This window comes from Arctopsyche grandis, chromosome 9 (genome assembly GCF_051622035.1).
Source record: "Arctopsyche grandis isolate Sample6627 chromosome 9, ASM5162203v2, whole genome shotgun sequence".
Taxonomy (NCBI): Eukaryota; Metazoa; Arthropoda; class Insecta; order Trichoptera; family Hydropsychidae; genus Arctopsyche; species Arctopsyche grandis.
The window spans coordinates 31,098,256-31,118,985 of NC_135363.1; the positions used below are offsets into that span (position 1 = coordinate 31,098,256).

Below are 20,730 nucleotides of genomic sequence, written 5' to 3' on the forward strand. Positions count from 1 at the left end.
CACTATCCCTCATAGAGGTGTCTCCTCGCACCTCGCAAGAATGCATCCACGGTTTTGGAAGACCTGATGGACTTGGGGAGGACATTGTATGTACATGAGCACACCCTTGTGAAAGACACCACCAGCTGTCTTCTTTTTCTTTACTCTACCTACTACTAAATTGTTCTTATTTCTAGTATAATAACTATGGATATCACTTCGGTAATAATTTATGATGTAATTTGTAAACAAAAGACAATGTACTAAGATTTAAACTATTTATAATACTTATCCATCCCAATTCATATAACATATTTGTAATACTTTTTAATATACCAACATTCAAAATACCTCTCATAGCTTTATTTTGTAATTTTTTGTATTTTTCCTAAATCTTGACCATTAAACATGTTAAGCACAGTGGCACAATAAACTACTTGCGGCATAATAAATCATTTGCAGCATAATAATTTGATATGTTACTGTTGTACAAGATAGTTAATATTGTCTTTGACACATGTGTTTTAGAAAACAATAATTTTAATATCAATACCTGATTCACCAGATGTACAAATCTTTTTATTACCCACCAAGTTTTCATAATAATGCATCATTTAATAATACAATTGCAAAGATATGTATATCGTTTTTAGAATGGTATGGATGATTGCCTTGATATTTTTGCTCTAACTCTATCAATACTTTTAGGGCTAAGATGAAGAAACAAATCTGTGGTTGATTTGCTTTTTCACCTTCAAATCAACTACAAATTTGCTACAAATCAACCACAAATTCACCTTCAAATCAACCACAGATTTGCTTCTTTATCTTCATTGTTTGTTAATGTTTACTATGATTTTGTTTTCTTTATATTACCATGTGGTGCTCACTGTGTTTGGAATTTAAATATTTTCTTTTATATTTGTATCTTTTTTGTTTCACTATACTGCTTTCTTTTTTATATTTGTATTCTGTATGTGTACCATTAAAAAAATGGAACACATACAGAATGATCGAAATAATGTAGGAATATTGCCCGAATCATTAGCAAAGTGAAACATATAGAGCCTAGTAATAAAATAAAAATAATAAGTCGCAAAAAGTTTAAAAAAGCTTTAATTGAAAAAAATTGATCACAAAAATAGAAACATGGCGAATTGTGGGCGTATAAACAATGAGAATAAACGAGGGATGCATTTTGGAGAAATGGTAAAAAAAACAGTAGTAGGTCGACAATAGTGGTAATTAGACTCAAAAGTTTCAGTCGAAAGAAAGGTAAGTGAAGTTGGAGTGGGAGGTGGAAGTGTAGTTGTGCGGTGGCCGGTCGGCTGCGGGAGCTTTTTCACCGATCGCCGATCGCCGCAGATCTTCGATTCAGACCTTCGATTCTGTACTCCGCGACCTTCGACTCTCGACTCTCGACTCTCGACCCTCGACCCTCGACCCTCAACCCTCGCCCTCGACCTGGCCGGCTCCACCTTGACCCCCGCCCCGAGTAAGTCCCTTGAAAATGTTTGAATTCGACGCTGGCGAGCGAATCCATCGTCTACGGACAGACGCCATAAGGGCGAAAATCGCGTCCACTCGCTCTTCCCGCGACGGATCGCAAACGGCCGCAGCAGAGTTGATCGCCGCCATAGCCTCTCGCTTCGCCCCTCGCCGTTCGAAGGCCCCCGCTCTCGGGCTTGGCCCCCCTCCCCCTACCCCTCCCCCTACCCCTCGAAGACGTCTCCGAAATTGGTGTCGTCGTGGATTTGCTAGCGGTTCGATTTGCAACAATACTCGGTCGTTTTACGGTCGTCCATTTTTTTCCGCGCGTATAAGTTTCGAACGCGTGACTCATCTCGCTCGATGCGAATCGCTCGACGAAACTTGTACGCACTACCGTTTCTCTTATCAATCTCGATTCTTGAAACTTGGCGCGTCCAATTTCAAAGCTCATTATTTTCACATTCCATTCTTATACATGTGTATTTTGTGCAATAGTTGACTGGTCGTAGACGTCTGGACGAGCTGGGCAGGAAATTTCCGTGTATCCGTGGAACTACTTTCTTGCGATTCTTCGGTCAGTAGGGATTGATGTAAAGAAGCACTGTATGTAAGGATTGGTATATAAAATGTAAAATTTAGCGAAATTGAAACACTTGCAGCACTGCGTATGACAATTTATTTCTATGTTGCGTTGTTGCAGTGTTGAGAAATGAACAAAATTCATAATAATTCAAACGTATGTACGTATACTGTTTCAGCTCAAAATGACGCCGGAGAGTCTGATGAAGTCATGGCAGGCCAGCAAACATCGCATGGACGTCCACTCGTGGCTGTACGAGATCGGTTTCTATCGGAAACATATTGCGCGAGATTCGAGTTGTCTTTACCGAGCCGTCTCCGAGGGTCTGTTCTCGAACCAACGCATGCACGCGACAGTCCGCCGACAATGTGCCTATTATCTGACTCTGACGAACAACAAGATGAAATTGGTGCAAATTTTTCACTATGTTTCGAATCGTCGTATAGAATAAAATTGTATTAATGCTCTATTATTTCTTCACAGCCGATTAAATGTTCGATCAAGGATTATGCCGATCATATATTAAATTCAAGATCATTTGGAGGGTTTAATGAGATCGTCTTGCTGAGCCACTTTTATAAGTAATTATATTTTAAATGGACGCTAATTGTTTAGTTGTTATTTATCTATTTTTTTTTTTTTTTGTATTTTTAGGCGCAATTTTGTGATAATAGATAGCCGCGATGGTCCTACGTTAAAATCTTTCTACAATTACCAAAATACTATTTATATTTTCCATCAAATGAACGTAGAACACTTCGATATTTTACTGCCATTTGATTACATTAAAAAGAGTTCATTTTGTCAAGGTAGATGTCTAATATAGCTTATGTTTTACATATTTTTCGATAATTAATTTGTATTCGGTTAATTTTTTCAGCAATAGCATATCAAATATTGTATAAGGGTGTGTTCTCCATATCAAATATAGAATATACCACTGATAAGATATTAGAATGTAACACTAACTACAATGATAATAAGATGCTTAAGATAGAATCCAAAGAGAAGAAAGACGGTGACGATTGTCAGAATGGTCACATGAATTCTAACAGCGTTTCAGACATATCTAAAAAGATGTACCAGTTTCCGTACAAGGTAGCCAGAGGTCTCTCTCCTCATGTTTACAAGAATATAGAATTCGACGTGTGGGTGGAAATGAAACGAGGTATTTAAATTGGTTTGAATTGTTTCTTATCTGCGTATAATACGATGAAACGTTTATGTGCTTTTCAGAAGAGGAAATGTCTTTAAATTATCACGACGGCTTGACGCTGCAAGTGGGCGTCAAATGTCTGTGCAAAATCAAGCCCGATCAGGTGAATCCGTACGTTTGCTACATACAAGCGATGAAACAGGACGGACCTTGTCTCGTTTACGTCGAGGAGCTGGGCGAGAAGCGAACGGTCCATTTCGATCAATTGAAACCGCTGCCGGCCAGCGAAGCTAAGCCTTGGTACACCAATAATAAGAAAGGTCGACGGAAGAAAAAATTGTTCGATTTGAGTTTGACATACATATTTTGTACGATTTTTAACGTTAGTTCAGTTTCAGGTGGTGCTAAGACGATTCGAAAATTCAACATAAAACGTAAGAAGACCTCGAGCGTTCCGGACATACCCAAATTAACGAGCAAGACCAAGACGTTTTTCAAGAGCGAAGACTCTAAACTGACCGATGGCGTCAAAGATTCGAATAATAACAGTCTCACTTCTGATTCAGGAGTATTTTCCGCATCCACATGCTCCACTTTAGAATGGGACGGTGGGAACGTCGATAAGGGAGTGTTGAATAATGTTCAGACTTTGGAAAAGTTCACAAGAGTGGATTATTACACATTTAAGCCGCATTTGGTAAAGATTTGTTTTCGAAAACAGTATTATTGACTGTTTATGGCATTTGGCGGTTTTCTAGACTATATCATATTGTAATATAATATGCATAAGCAATTGAATTGAAGTTTTTTAATTATACTTCTTCTAATGCCGAATCCGTATTGGGACATAGGCGACTGCCATGGGCAGACATCGTTTATGGCGAATCCTTCCCTATCATGGGCAAGTTGAAACAATTTTTCGAGTCCGAGTCCCATGACCTGATGTTCCGGAGCCAAGAGAGCTTCTTTCTCCCAAGCTACCGTTTACTTTCTATTTTCCCCTCTATGATTGTTTATAGAAGGCGATATTTGGGGCCGCGAATAATGTTGCCAAAGTATTCCATCTTACGTCGCTTCACCATGTGAAGAAGCTCTCTCTCTTTATGAAGAAGCTGGAGGACCATTTTGTTCCTCACATGCTCTTTAACATCCTCCGGTAACAGCACATTTCAAAGGACTCTATCCTGTTCAGGCATGCCACTAATATCGTCCACGTTTCGCATCCCTACAGCAATACCGACCAAACATAGGAACGCAGGATTCTTATGCGCAATTTCATAGACAACCTTCGACAACACAAAACATCTTTCATGCTGCTGAAGGCATTTCTTGCTATTTCGATACTTATTCTTATCTTGATAGTATTTCTAGTGTTCGACCTTTTCAATCATTTGTCCGCTCACATTCAGGTTTAATGAATCTGTTTTTGCATATGAACATTGATTTTGTATTTTTGATATTAATGGACGGACCCCATTTGTGACATGCTTGGTCGATTGCAGGTCTTCGGCACTCTCAGTCAATATTGTCGTATCATCAGCGAAATGAATATTATTTATAATTTCGCCGTCTATTCATACTCTTATTCGGCTATCGACTGCCTGGTTGATCACCATTTCCGAATACACATTGAACAGCATGGGCGACAATACACATCCCTGCTGCACCCTTCGACGAATTTCTACTTTTTCGGTTTCCAAGTCTTCGACCTTTACGACAGCAGATTGATTCCAGTATATGTACATAGGTTCTTCAAAAGGGCGATATCCTTTGCATCTATCCCAGTTTAGTTTAGTGCATGGATTAATCTGTCATGTTCCACTCTATTGAATGCTTTTTCGAAGTCGATGAAACAGACATATATCCTCCACTTTTGTAGGAGTACATTCATGCAGAACAATACAGCGATGAAAAAAAAAATGGCAATAAGAAATCTCGTTTTTTACTTACTGGAGTGGAGATTAATCAATCTCTACTGAGTTTGACCCGCTGAATTCGAATATGACAATGATTTTTGTTGGTTTATGAGATATGATTGTATAAAAAAATTCGCAATTTTTACTTGCAGTCTAACTCAAAATCTATTATTACATATACACCTTTGTTTCATATGATAAAATTGTTTTCAGGTGGAGTATGTAACCATGCCATATACGGTAGAAACCAATGGACGCGACAATTCCGGATTGAATCGTCAAAATTCGCAGTTTAATTTTCCTCCGACTACTGTCGCCACATCTTGTAGCAACTCTTGCGTGCCTTACGTACAGCCTGTACAGTCAAATCCATTCACAATACAATGTATATTTATTATTTCAGTATGTAAAGGTAGTTTTTGTTCGTAGGCAACAAACGGTACGGATGTTAACAATTCCACGTACACCTCGAGTGCTTCTACTCCGGCAGCCACGCCTGCCTCCATACCGTCTGGTAACGGTTGTAAGTATGATCAGACGAGTCATATTTACATTTTGCAAGATTTCGTTCGATGACTATGTATTTATATTTGTGTGCAGCAGGTGTGATGTATAATGGCAACGGTTGCAGTCCAGCGTATGCTCCGTACACGTATGTGATGCCACCGATGGGAGTCCCATTGATCAGGCCCCATTCTCCGTTTCCCGTGCAGTACTCGACGCGTCCTCCGTTCACGCCGATCGGTGTTAATTATGCTGTTCAACGTTCGATAAACAACAACGGATCTGATCTGCCGTATAATGGTAGAGTGTGGTTGACGATCAATTCAAATCTTTTATATTTATATTGATGGATTTTCGTCGTATGCCTTAGGTTTATTAAAAAAAAAAAAAACTAATGAACCATGATTACGATTTCAGATGTTCAGACGTTGCGATTCTTTTTCAATCTCGGAATTGATTATATGCAGAGCGGCGGTATGAGTTGGTCGTATCCTCCGCCTCCTGCACCACCGACGACACCTATCAATAATAACGGATACTATTACCAAACTACTCCCAATCAGTTGGCTCAGGTGTGTATTTTTTTGCCAAGTATATTTATATGTAATTTGTTTATTTATTTACATACATATATACCAGGAAGGCCTAACGGGTACACCCCAATGCGCCTTCCTGGCCAATTACAAACAATGCAGCTCTTTTATTACATAAGAAATTAACATCTATGAGTTTAAACTTTTGCATAAATTATACTCAAATAGTGATGGCCGTCACTGCATCGAAAGTCGAAAGATAGAAAAGAAGGGCGGAGTCAACTGAGATACGAAAAACTATATACCTACTGATTGGCGTGGTATACCTATGTACTGATACTATAATGTTTAACCCTTTGCCCGCGGCAATAAATATAGCGAACAAGTCCTATACGCGAATTTGGCAATCGAGTTTTCGACCTTAAATACAGATTTTAATATTTACTCAAGTAACCAGATATGTTAATTAACACAAAGTATTATTTTAAACAATAAAATACATAATATATCTCGTAGTTTTGGCTTAATTGTCAAATAATCATTCTTCATACAATTGAGATGTATCGTCGCCATTGTTCAACAGACGTGACGTCACATAAACGAGGTTTCAGTATGGTTCCACAAAATACTAATTTTGACTGGTATATATTCATTTTAAGCAAATTGAATAGATGGCATTCAACTCTCAGTAATATATTCAACCAATTTTGAACCTTAAAACAGTTGAAATAGGCGCATATAAGGCTCAAAATCGCGTGCAAAGTTCAGAAATTCTATGGAAGACAGCCTCGCTACAGACTTGTCGCGCAAAGCTTCCATAGAAGACGGCCGCGGGCAAACGGTTAACATCTCTTCGATATCGTGTCTATCTATTAACGACTCGCAATTTCAAGCAAAACACGAAAAACAATTCAGATTCGAAAACATTTGAAATTATAGCGTTGCAATGACACTCATTCCTGTTTTTCCTGTTTCCATTCCTGTTTTACCCCGTTTTTATTTCACGGTAATCTTCTCGGACATGCATACAACAAATCCTGAAAGTTCCATCATAATTGATTCAGTGGTTTAGGAGCATATTCGAGACACAGACAGACAGACATTCATTTTGATGACAGACATTCCGAGTTGAATTCCGAATAATATTGCTTTTGTCTCGTTCTAACGCATACATATTCGGATATACTCTTCACACTCGTACGTCGTCGTATGACATTACGGAGGGGGGGTATGAAGGGGGATTTGTTGACTTCGCCCTTCTTTTCTATCTTTTGACTTTCTATCAAGTCACTTTCTATGCAGAGACCCAGACCCATCAAATTGTTCAAATCTATTGATGCCCTTTGCGATTCGGTTGAACTTCAATCAGATTTGGATGCCATTTTCAATTGGTCAACGCTAAACATGTTACCGTTCAACATCGAGAAGTGCTGCTCTCTAAGCTTCACCAAATCGCGAAACCAACTTGAATACTCTTACCATTTAATTGGCATTATGTTAAATTCGGTTGTGATCTGGGAATCTTATTCTGATGAAATTTAGTGAATTTTAGTGACCTGGGAATTTTATTCTGTGCGAATTTCGATTTTGGACGGCACATTGATAATATTTGCTCAAGAGCTATACAAATGTTGGGTTTCGTAGTGCATTGAGTACTCTGTATCCTATATGATTCGCTAGTACGAAGCATTCTTGAGTTTTCTTCTATTATATGGAGCCCCAGTGATCGGGTCGAAATAGTACAGAGAGGGTTTCTCAGATATACCTACGTACATGATGGCTTACGGTCGCTATCTTTAGCTCTATTATAGTGCGTACCTGCTGGGATCACTAGGTTATAATTCCCCCGAATCACGACATATAGTATATTTGGGGAAACATTTCTTTAAATTACTAGTTGCTTTGGTGAGCAATCCTCAAACGCAGAATTAAGCTCCAATGTTCCCAGCAAACTCGATACATTATACTTCTTCTGGGGCACGTACCAATTTGATGGTTTTGTCGCCCGTTGCTTGGGCATCAAACTCTTCAACCAGATCTCTTGTCAACTTGGATTTGTTCAATCTAAAATATGCCGATCTGGTTGAGGGATTGTTCAGTTTGAGATCATAATTGTGTTCTCACATTTAATTGTTAATATTTCATATTATTTTTACTATTATTGTTCTTTATATTATTTTTTTGCTTTAGTTTTGCCTCTTCTATCACGTATATATCCTAGCTATAGTGATGCCCTTAAATATATCTGTAATTCACTATAGCTTAACTGTAGTAAATAAATAAATAAAAACATATAGGTCAAGAAATGAAATTGGACTTTATGTGTTTCCATAATGTCTTTGTAAATAAAATGAAGTATAATTTAGTATATACATACTATATATTTGTTTATACTTTTTATAGGAATTGCAGAATGTCGCAATAGATGATTCTCCAGCAAACTCGACGCAGCAAGATTTGAACAATAAGAATAATTCTCAATATCATAACAATAATCCGCATAAGCCGAATAAATTCAACGAATACAAGGGTAGCCGTGGAGGATACAGAGGATTCCGACGCAACGATACTATTGAGGAAAGAACCCCAAGGAGCAACGCCAATTTTAATCGAGGTGGATACAATAATGTTCAAAAAAGAAACAACGCCCGCAATGAAACAAACGGTACGTCTGTAGAAAACCAGGATAAGAATAAAAACCAGGACAATCAGAATCAAGACTCGGAACATGGCAATGGGGAGTCGGCAACAACACCAAACTTTCCGTATATTCCGTATCCGCCTCCGTCGCTGTACAGATTCCCATATTATCCCGGCGAAGTGGACGGGTCGGTGATGTCCAACTATCCTGCGAACTACATGTTCGGATCGTCTGATGAGAACTCCATGCCGCCGCCAGAAGGAGGGTACATGCCTCCACCGGGATCCATGCCGCCTTCGCAATACATGACTTACATTTCGCCGCCTCCTCCGTACTATTACTCGCCGTCGAACGGATCCAACTTTCTGCCGCCAAACTTCCAGCAGCCGCCGTCTGCCGAAAATCAACCGTTGAATAAGAATTGAGTAGCCGCAGTCTTTTTTTATTATCAGATGGTTAACTAAATTTTGTATGTAGCTTAGAAAGCGTTTTATTTTAAGCTTATATTATAAGAATAGCGAATAGATTTTTTTTTTTTGCAAGTGTAATTACGATTACGTTTGCTATATATTTTTTTTACTAACATTGTTCTTAAATGTTTCAATTCGTCATTTTTTTTTGTATTGTTTAGCACCATCTCTACATTGTTACTATAATGTTAATTAGGTTATATGGATAAAGACAAAAAAACACATTTCTTAATAAGAAAACAGGATTTAAATCGGATTTTGGTTTACAATAATGACGATTGACACAATTAAAGCTAACTATGAACTGAAATGTTTATGAACTGACTTTCATATTCAAAAATAACGATATTAGAATGGAAATGTTTGGTGAGCGAAACATTATCACTCGTTAGCGTTTGCTAAATTTATTCCGATTTTATTGTCCTGACTGACCGACTTTATTTTTAATTATTATACGTATGTTCAACAAGTTTTGGCGAAAGTATGCAGTTAACTAGAAATGCAATGGCAATTTCTGGTCTAGCAAGGCTGCAATTTCGCTCATAGGATTACTAATGATAGTTTTTTCACTTATTTTTCATTATTGATTATTTTTGTTCAAAATATAATACGTAGTTATAGCTAGAATTTATTTACACAATAAAATTTATTAAAAACATCTAAGAGTGTCATTTCACATTCTTTAATAATATCCCGTAAATGCATAAAATGAATCCTCAAAATAGAAAGACACCATATTCTTCAATCATTCATTTATTTTTGCAATCACCAATAAGAACTTTTTTCAGGTTTCCAATCATATTCAAAATTAAGAAATTAAAAAAAATGTAAACAATAAATAACTACATATGTATGTATGTATGTATTATATATCAAAATGTTTAAATAATACTAAGAACTTTCAAAACTGTAAATATTATTTAATCAAAACAAGTAAGTCTCATGATTTATGGTGTGCTTTTTTAAACATTTTACCATCCAGGGTATATCAGACATACATTTGTATAAAATAGAAACACATTATTGTTTTATAGTGTATTCGAAAAATTCGATTGGACATTATTTAATATTATTGTATATTTATAAGACACAAGAGTCTCCGGCGTATCCTTTGACTCCAAGGCCTGTAACTTTAAATACGGCTCCGCACGGTGGTTTCTGTTCGCTTTTGATATTCATACTGGCCGATGTCACGTACAACTCGTCCAGGTTTCGTCCGCCGAAAGCTACCGAGGTCACCTGCAGCGCCGGTATGGCTACCTTCTGGAGGATGTTACCCGTGTTGGGATCTACTTTGATGACCTTTGACCCGTCGAAGCACGCAATCCACAAGTTGCCGTTCGTATCGATGGTCATCCCGTCGGGCACGCCTTCCAAATTGTGTTTTTTGAAGTCCATCACGAATCTTTGGTTTGTCAATTCGCCACTTCTGAAGTTGTAGTCGTACGCGCGGACAGAATGCTCCAGGCTGTCGATGTAGTACATGATGTTTTTGTCGACGTCCCAGCACAAACCGTTCGATATGCTCACTTTATCAACTTTTTTGTGAGCTCCGCTTTTGTCAAAGATGAAGAGCGATCCTTTGTTCATTTGAAAGCTTCCTGGAGGATCTTCTTTTCCCATTGTACCTGTAATGTGTTTAATAGCTTACTAGACATGTACATAATATACAATTACATACTTGTGTTGAATTTATGGCTGATGTTTTTGGCAAGCTGATCTATTAGCATTTACATATATCCTAATGGAAGGTGTCAACTTAAGGCAAGAGAGGTGACATATCTTAGGAATTGTAAGACTAATCACTAATCATCATCATCTACAGCCAACACGCTTCTACTCGTCTCTATTTTGTGCAACTCTCATCCATCTCACCCCACACATTTTCTTAATTTCATCTACCCATCTTCCCTGCGGTCTTCCTTTTACCCTTTTGCTTTCTCTCGGGTACCATTCTAGCACTTTTCGTCCATTCTTTCGCTCACCCATTGCCATTTCAATCTCTTCACTATCTATTATATCCAGTACCCTTGTAATACTTCTCACCCAAGTCAAGCATACAGCGTTCCATACTTCTTTGAGTGTTTGTTTTCAGGGTAATTAGATTATTAGTCACATTACGATCGCCCAAAAGACAATTTTTGCCACGAAAATCGCGAATATGGAATATTTGGCACTGGAGTTCTCGTTAGTATGATAGTTATCGTTAGTATGATGGACTTTTCGGCTGCCAGATGTTCCGTTATAGAGATTTTAGTGATTTTGGGCGAGCGCTTTGTGACCAATAATCACCGAACCGTTTACAGAATGCTTGAAGATTTTCCAAAAAAGGAAAGGATAAGATGAGTTTAAGTTGAGAGAGGCTGGTATTTCAGTAGGAGCTTGTTATAAAAGTATTAAAGGACGGATTAGTCTTAAATAACTAATAAGGATATTGTGACTCAATTCAAAAGTGAAAGAAGTATCTCGAAACAAGACTTTATGAAACAACTATTCTAACGAGCTTGCTTGGATATGTTTTCAGAATGCCTGAATGATACTTTGGGTAGTCTTGAGAAGCTACTTTAGAAAGTTTGCATCCAATCAATCACTCAGCGAGTGAGAATACATAAAGCAGTATAGTTCTTCAAAAAGCATCCAACCCCTATGACTAATATAAGTTTGTTTTTATATTGTACAAGAAAGTTTCACGGAGTTGTGGTTAAAGTGCTAGTCACGTGGACGCTTTAGATACATACCTCCATATAATCTACCCTTAGGATCAGCTTTTCCATCGTTGAGACGGTTTGTGTTGTAGCCTGGTTCGCTATCAACTTCCGCAATCTCCGAGAGAATTTCAACTTTAGCATTGTTCTCGCCGTTCCATTTGATAAGAAGAACTTTGCGACCGACTCCGACTGCGAATTGATCAGTAGTTTTCGCTATCGGTACCATAAATCCGGTGTTATCAGCTAAGTAAACAATATCACACGGTTAGTTTATATTTTCACTGGTAAGTGTTCGAGATAATTGAGACACTTACGTAGAACGGCCCTAGTTTCTTTACCGGTCGCCGGAACATACTTGTGAATGGAGTGATCGAAGATGCTGACATAATATAAACATTGCAATTCGGCGTCCCAATGGGGACCTTCACCCAAAAGAACGGGTTCGGTGACTTGCTCCACTTTTACACTCATCTGAAAAAAATGTTATATTACATATTATCGGAATTATTTATAATTGTAAATGTATCTAAATATATACAAGTTTTTACCTTTGGCTTTTGATAAGGTGATAACAAATTTTCAACGACAGTGTCCAGAAGATGGACTGTTAATGCGGTACAATGTGATTGATAGTCACTTATATATGGTACAGCGAGTGGCCACGCTTTTGAAACGTGAGGGTCGCCCGTATAATATGTATATCAAGTTATCTCAAACAAGATATCTTGTTGAAGATAACAATGGTGGGAAAGTACTCATAGTTATGTATAGATAATCTATTATGTATAATTGGTCGAGATTGGTATCGGCTTCTTTGAATTTATTTTATAAATAGCGCCAAATTTTTTATTATAAACTTAAAGCAAAATTAAAATATAAAAATAAAAATTTTATTAGACTAAGAATTCAGGCAAATTATTCTGTTTTATTTTGATTATTTATTGTTGTTTTTATTCAATTTAAAACTTTCAATATGAACCTCGTATAAATTACGTAGATCAGCAGTGGGGAAACTATGGTACTTGTGCCGAAATTATACATGAGAAATATTTTTATTTGGTTTTTTAAGTAAACAAATAATGTGTGCTAATAAAAATAAAAATCTTCACTAATTTTTGTATATTTTTACATAAAGGTCTGTTCATACCTATCCAGCACGAATCGGCAGTAGCAGGTATTCTGCAAGTATGCATTCATACGCGTCCATATAGAATGTACCAAAGAATACTGAGTAGAATTTGGATACGGAAATGAAATTTTAGAAAAAGTATTACAATATATGGTAATACAATTTTTAATACAAGTCTCTTATATTAAAAATTGTCTTGTCAAGAGACCAAATTCAATGTTGAATTTTATAATTTTGATTGTTTTCCTGCCTTAGATGAATAACTTAAATTTTAAAGTAGATGAAGAAGTTTCCAAAGTATTTTTAGCACCCATATAACTTGAAAACAACTCTTGTGCAATATTTTCCCAAAACTAGCTAGGACGATTCCTGGGTTCGGAATCCATTTTCCGTGACAGCTAAACCAATAAGCTTAAGAGGGTTGGATACCCGAAATCTTAATTTTGTTGCCGTTCCTTTCTTCGATATATATATTGAGTGAATGCGACAATATATATCAATATATATATATTGAGTGAATGCGACAGTTGCGCCTCGACCAGATAATACCTATTTTAAATCGACAAAATCAAGGTTTCGTATTCTCCAGTTTTCTCCTTCGAAACTGGACCAATTTAAAAAAAAAATTCATCATCGGTATGAGAAAGATATTTTCTATGTTTGTGTCTTTGTATTTTTTTAAAACTCAACCGTTAAATTAGCACGTTGGACTCTTTTCGTGGGTGTAAAAACGAGGCGATTTTATAGATGTTTGGTGGCTCCTAGCTCCTATAAAAAATAACTAATCAAAAAAATAAAAAGATAGAAACATGCCTATGGTGGATATCCATAGCATATTAAAAAATAATTTCTCTAGTGCCATAATTGAGGAAGGGAGAAGTGTAAAACGTTTGTATGGACAAGGCGCTGGTGTCCAGCCCTCTTAAGTATGCCTGATATAAAATAGAATTGCGATTCAAGGACTCGAAATCATCAAAGTCTTTGTTTACTAATTTAAAAAAAAATATGAAATAAATAAGTGTTTTAATAATATATATATTTTTTTATATTTACCCAATTTTAAAAATAAGCTAAGTGTTCCGTTAAAATTTCCGGATTTGTTAAGTGTTCCATTGCAGAAAAACTTTGGGAAACCCTGTCCTAAATATACGAAACATCTTGTGATCTTTCAAAGATTTTTAAGCTAGTAACACACCTTTAAAATATTTAACAATCAATTCTCACTAAATATTTTTCATCCATATACATACCTAAAGAGTCGAGAAATTTCAAGTCAGTGGAACTGAGTAGACCTGTTTTTGAGGTATTACATAATAAATACCCCTCTGAGAGTTCAAATTATTTATTAAAAAAACAGAAACATTCAGTATTACAATATTTTTTCAAAACATTGACACCAAAAAAGTATCTACATATATATATGTAGATACTTTTATATATTCCTCTTCCCAATTCATCGAGTAAAAATACAGAGTTAATTGCAGTACGCCTCAATATTGCTGCTGCTTCACTCAATTCAACCGACATTACATTATTGAGGTGGAATAAAAAATATAATGTTTATATATATTTTTTTATTGTTTCTGATGTTTTCAATAATAGTAAATTTTAAAGACATGATATGCATGAAATTTTCATCAATTATGTAATCGAGGATTTTCTATATATGTATATGAAAATTTTAAATATGCATATCATTATTGAATATCTTTAAAACGATATGAACAATTGTTATTTCCGTTTTTTAAACGTCTATCCAAAATGATAATGGGCATTAATTGAAGGGAAGTGTGGGATGAAAATAGGATAATGCAATCCTTTACTGCGTCCTGTTGATTTATATTTTATTCCAAAAATATCTAATCACGGCCATAACAATGATTACCGTTGGTTATACGACAGCGTTAAGCGTCCGGCAATTAAAACAGCATATACACAAAAAATAAGTTTTATTTTCACAACACGTATACAAATCATGACGGTAGATTGATCTTTATTATTTCAATGCCTTTTCCATAGAGACAAATCAAAACTTCGTTCCTGAAAAAATAAATAAAGAATTATAGTTTGATTCATATACATGTTTAATAATAATGCTTCAATAATAAAACAACAGAAAAATGATACGTGTTATCTAGCAGTCATGTATAATTTTTAAACGGTACAATAATATGTACTTATATATATTGCTATATATATAATATGATAACACAAACAAAAGGTTATTGAAATTACACATTAGCCCGTAATGTAGGGCTGCCATACGTCCCGGTAGCCCGGGATATTTATTTTTATTTTTTTTATTTTTGACAACACATACCAGGAAGGCATTACAGGCAACCCCAATGCGCCTTCCTGGCCAATTACAAATATTGCAGCATTTTTCATTATATAAGTAATTGAATTACGAGAGACTGAAAAACTCGCAAATCAATGAGACATCTATCAACTTATTTATTGCACATCATTCAAACACAAATTATTGGTGATATATTGTATATATAGGAAGGATTTTTACCGGGAACCGTTTCAACAGTGAAATCAGAGAAAGTTGGCAAACTCTGATAGGAAACGATCAACCTGAAGCACAAATCCAGGTCTAACCAGCAGCATACTCTGAAAAATTCATTTTCACTCGAGGCCCGGCCCTGGGATCGAACCCGGCACCTCACGACGCTAAGCAGAAGCTTAACAATCGAGCTATGCTGCTGACATGTCCTGGTTTATAGATATATGTTCCCATGTCCCGGTCCATGAGTCAGTTTTCTATCGAGCAGTCACTTAATCAGGCAAAAATAACTAAAGAAAAACTGGTAAATGTGAGAATGAAAGGTGTAAGAGCGACAAGGGGCCAAGAATAAGTGCGAATGCAAGTCGCCAGAGCTAATCATATCCTCGTTTCGATCTGCAATTACTTAATCGTATGCACAGAGCTGTGCGAAGGCATCTTACGGTCCCGGGCTTCAAAATCTGGGGGCGCCAAAATCATCACATACATACATTTGCTCATGCATCCATCTCGGGTTTGGTGCAAACGATCGACAAGCGCCAGACAGACTGAACCACAGATTAACTGGATGGCTGCTTTAAACGCAATTGTCGACTTCACGAATGATAGATTGCACATCAGATGACGAGTAACCTTTCGATGTGCACAGATGCAATTATTAAAATTGAGTTGGATCTTTCTGGCGTGTTTAATAAGGCAAAATTCGGAACTAAAGTATCAGAAGCACAGAACGTATACAGGGTAGGTGTATATCGAGACTTCGGGTAGATTTTGCTTAGTGTAAGTGCGAGCAGTGCGCACGCAAAAGGTACACGTGTCGTTAATCTGTGGTTCAGTCTGTCTGGCGCTTGTCGATCGTTTGCACCGCATCGATCCATCTCATCTCATACATTTTTATAATTTTGTCCTTGCGGCCATCCTTTCACCCTTTTATATTTTATCGGGTACCATTCTAGCACTTTCTTTCCCTATGATACCAAACTGAAAATACAAAAAGCACTCTCATAGTTTAGTCTAAATAGCTCGCGAGCTAAGAATTTTGAAATAAAACTACTAGTTTGCTGATGTTGATGAACTCATGTGTTTTTAAAGTCTACTTTCATCATTTAATTTCGGCAGCAATTATGGCAGCCCTAGCGTAATGTCAGTTTTCTTTATTTTATTTTACAATTGAAGTATTTAATAAAAAAACAATCTGTCTAACCTGTCATGATTCAAAACGGTCATCCCTTGAATATCAGAAACACTAGCATGGCATTGTCCGACGAATATACATTCAATATCTACCAAAGTAGTTTTATCGTACACCAATCGAGCAATCGTAACTCTTTGATCGATCGAAGCACTCAAGATATACTCATCGTTCAACAGTTTCACTCCTGTGATTTGCGAACAATGATATTTATTGCAACTCCATTTGCACACTTCTGAAACCATCAACATCTCCTCCGCCATCGAGAACGATACAACATTCAATTGAACATCATTATCGTCTCCACCCGTCGCCAATATGAATTTATCATTACCAATATGACTCAAATCGAAGCTGTTAATACCGGCTTTGTGCAACTTCATACTTTTAACCGGTTTAACATCATCGGTGATGCAATTGAAGTCCCATATCGATAACGTGCCATCTGTAGACGCGGTGAAGACGATTGGATGTGATTCAAATACAATGCTGTGCACTTTGAGGATACATTTCGAATTGAAGTTATAACATCCGATCAATTCGAAGGTGCTATTCGCGGAGTATACCCGAAGATAGCCATCCGAACAGCCAGAAAACAGTACGATGCCGTATGATTGGATGTTTAAGCACGAGAGGCTCATGAATCTAGTCTCGGCGTCCATATCCACTTGGATATTCTTCCAACCGACATTTCCTTTCCTTTCTAAGTCGGTTCCTTTCACTAAATGACTCCCAATCTCTTTGCACCCGAATACGGCATCATTTCCTTTCGAATATATCAACTCCCAAGCGCATATTTGAGCTCGTCCTCCGGCTGAAAATATAACTGTACGTTCATCTACTTCATGAACATACAAACATCTCACGCTAGATAAATGTTTAGTTATTTTGAATTGATTCTCAAAGTTGACTGTATTACCGTCGATACGACACCGGTTAAAAACCAGCATCGTATCTTCCCCGGCAGATACAAATGTAAAACCATCGCCATGCTTTAATGATATTAAAGTGTTTATTTCTTTGACGTGGAATCCTTGTATGATACTGTGTGAAAAGTCGTCCACTTTAACATCGATCGTATGAACAGTGCTATTTTTTATGTATGTAAATTGTAAATAGGATACGATAGTATGATCGTTTGCTTTATTCCATTTTTTGATCACATCCCACGATCTATGCCCTCCTCCGCAATTGATCTCAGCCAAATGTTGGTTATCTTCGACGTCCCAAACTACGAGATCCGTCTCTCGGAAACCACACACGACGGTTCCATCTCTGCCGATAAACCGATCGACCCAATTAAATGGCACTTTAGTACAATACAAGTACTGCAGTTCGAGTATACTGCCGTCATTGACTATATTGAAGACTTTAACAGTTCCGTCTCTTCCAAGCGTTGTTATTTTACTGTTGGTCAGCTTGATGGAATTGACTCCGAGCCGTCCGTGAACTTTTGCCAATGTCTGCACAGGATGAGCCGATTGCTTATTGAACAGATGAATGCTACCACATCTATCACCGACTACGAAAACATCGTCGGAAACAGTCAAAGCAACCGTGAGCCATCGCTCTTTACAAATTGGAAGATAATATTCATTGAACTTGACACATCGATCGGCCCGAGATCCCCAAACGGTGATCATTCCATTTTTATCGCAAGTGCAAAACTTCCGATCGTGCAACCAATTGAATGAAAGTATCCGTCCATCGCATATTTTCTGATTCACACATTGTACGAGCTTCGCTTCGAATTTGCAAGTTTCTGCCAACACGATCAGGAACCCGTTGACATCCGTCAAAGCTATGAATTGTTTACAGATCGATAGGAACATAGAGCTCGGTTTTATTCCGTCCCAGTTTTGCATATCCCATTCATCGCTATCAGTGCTATAGATAAGTTTGCCGCATTCGGTTAAACATGCAATATTGTTACGAGCCGTAATAGCAATGCTTTTAGCCGTGCCGGGAATATCTAAAGAATTTATATGCGTAGGATCAGATACTAGTCGGTGTATCATGACTCCGCTATCTCCGCCTCCGGTCACCGCGATGTTTTTGCTCAGATTACAATCTAAGCTCCAGAGACATCCGTCTTGGTGTATTCTTCGCTTTTTCAATAAATTTCCGGCCAAGTCCCATGTGCACATTATGGAGTCTTCTCCAATTGAGACTATATAATTTCCGACGATTTCATTTCGCATTACACGTGCCGTGTGGCCAAACAGTGTAATCTTCATAGATATCTTTATATCAGACCAATTGTTGATATCTTTGCGTTCAATCGACCAAATTATTACCGATCTGTCGTCCGATGTAGTGACAATTATGTTATTGGTTTCGTCGTAAGATATAGAAAATATAACACCCTGAAATATTTTTTTTTAAATAATAGCGTGTTGGTGGTATCAATAGTTTCAAATTCAATATATGTATGTAGTCCTAAAAATTTGTACTATAGTCATTTCTATACGATTGATAGACGTATATAAATGTGTGTTCAATTTAAGTAAAATCTCAGATATTTAAGATATATATTAATGTTATGTGATTTAAAAATCTATAACTTTAAACTAATTTCAAGTATTCATATACTAGTCTATGGACTAAGTATTGTTTATTGAAATATAATTTAATAAAAAAAGTAGTTGTAATGGTACTGGAGCATTACTGGAAATATTAAGATATATTGAAATATATGTAAGTTATTTGAGAAAGACGATTATAGTCTTTTATTATTAAAAATTATTAGTAAAATTACCTTATGACCGACCAATCGATTCTGTACTTTATGGTTATTCGTACTCCATAATACCACTTGTGAAAAAACAGTTCCAGCGAATACGGCTATGCTGTCATTATATTCTTTCAATAGTCCACTATATAAAATACACTTTTCCTCACATTTAAAAGATGTTTGCAACGTATTCGATTCTATGTTCCAAATCTGTAAAATGAAAATTATTTTAAATTTTATTCGATAAAAATAATAATTAGGATGTATAAAACCATACCTGAACCACATTGTGTGATGTAAGTAAGGCGAACTCTACATCATTTTTCATCCAAATCAATGCTAAAATCCAATCGTCGCATTGTATATGTACTTGATTGGTTGATATTGTTATGTTATTGTTGACATTGACATTGCAGGTTTTAATCTCTTTTCCTCCGTATACAGCTATTTGATTTTCATCTTGAGATGGGACTAAGCCGTGTATCTTTTGTCCAATGAATATTTTAGTATGTGTAATGAAACGCTTACTTGAAATTTCGTACAAATTTAAAGTGTTTCCAATACCTTCAGTCAAAAAAAAAATATATAATAAAATTTAAAATTACCGCCATTTAAAAAGAGGTTATTATAAATAACTTTTTGCTCTGTAAAATACAATTATAATAGTGTAACTAACCAACTAATAAATAATCATTTTTAACAATCTTCAAAGCTGTTACATCAGTTTTAACGAAGATAGTATCAAATGCTAGTTTATTTTCCATTGTACGATGTCATATACAGCTGTCAGTTTGACAGCCGCATGGTTTGTGTGGTCGTAATAATGTATATTAAAACCATGACATTTCAATAATTGGAGGTTTAAATAAAAAATAAAACATAACATCCATCCAGCATGATTTAAAATTACTTAATTTACATATAATTGTGAGAACCATCAAAGTATTTTGTAACAATATTTTAAGAGAAAAATCATTTACATACAGTTTAAAGGTCTGTTCATACCTATCCAGCACGACCCGAATCCTGTAAGTATCCTGCAAGTACGGACAGTATTCTTTAGTGCATTCTATATGGACGCGCATGGAGTATGAATACGTCCATATAATGTACCAAAGAATACTATCCGCACTTGCAGGACACCTGCAGGATACGGGTCGTGCTGGATAGGTATGAACAGACCTTTAA

General features: G+C 36.5%; 4 protein-coding genes across 6 annotated transcripts in view; 1 reads left to right on the plus strand and 3 right to left on the minus strand.

Moving 5' to 3' along the window:
* LOC143917399 (uncharacterized) overlaps positions 1-20,730 on the minus strand; it is a 557,584-nt gene that overhangs the window by 518,346 nt on the left and 18,508 nt on the right. The gene's annotated exons all lie outside the window — the stretch shown is intronic.
* On the plus strand, positions 1,227-9,386 carry LOC143916764 (uncharacterized). Of its 3 annotated transcripts, none has more exons than XM_077438010.1 (13): positions 1,274-1,474; positions 1,966-2,077; positions 2,229-2,459; positions 2,534-2,631; positions 2,705-2,859; positions 2,931-3,218; positions 3,287-3,526; positions 3,605-3,903; positions 5,336-5,479; positions 5,552-5,645; positions 5,723-5,926; positions 6,044-6,198; positions 8,563-9,386. In XM_077438010.1, exons 3-13 carry the CDS (start codon positions 2,235-2,237, stop codon positions 9,223-9,225), a joined length of 2,565 nt encoding a protein of 854 aa, XP_077294136.1. In that variant the 5' UTR covers positions 1,274-1,474; positions 1,966-2,077; positions 2,229-2,234; the 3' UTR covers positions 9,226-9,386. The 3 variants fall into 3 exon arrangements, with proteins under 3 accessions (XP_077294135.1, XP_077294136.1, XP_077294137.1); XM_077438011.1 differs by having other exon boundaries at positions 1,287-1,474; positions 5,726-5,926; XM_077438009.1 differs by lacking the exon at positions 1,966-2,077 and having other exon boundaries at positions 1,227-1,474.
* smp-30 (Senescence marker protein-30) lies at positions 9,886-12,695 on the minus strand. The gene is made up of 4 exons (XM_077438012.1): positions 12,527-12,695; positions 12,293-12,449; positions 12,009-12,221; positions 9,886-10,898 (listed from the first exon to the last, which is right to left on the minus strand). The coding sequence occupies exons 2-4, from the start codon at positions 12,447-12,449 to the stop codon at positions 10,351-10,353; spliced, it is 918 nt and encodes a 305-aa protein (XP_077294138.1). The 5' UTR covers positions 12,527-12,695; the 3' UTR covers positions 9,886-10,350.
* Positions 15,039-20,374, minus strand: LOC143917009 (tRNA (34-2'-O)-methyltransferase regulator WDR6). Its single transcript, XM_077438368.1, has 5 exons — positions 20,219-20,374; positions 19,820-20,106; positions 19,567-19,752; positions 16,821-19,174; positions 15,039-15,147 (listed from the first exon to the last, which is right to left on the minus strand). The coding sequence occupies exons 1-5, from the start codon at positions 20,304-20,306 to the stop codon at positions 15,081-15,083; spliced, it is 2,982 nt and encodes a 993-aa protein (XP_077294494.1). The 5' UTR covers positions 20,307-20,374; the 3' UTR covers positions 15,039-15,080.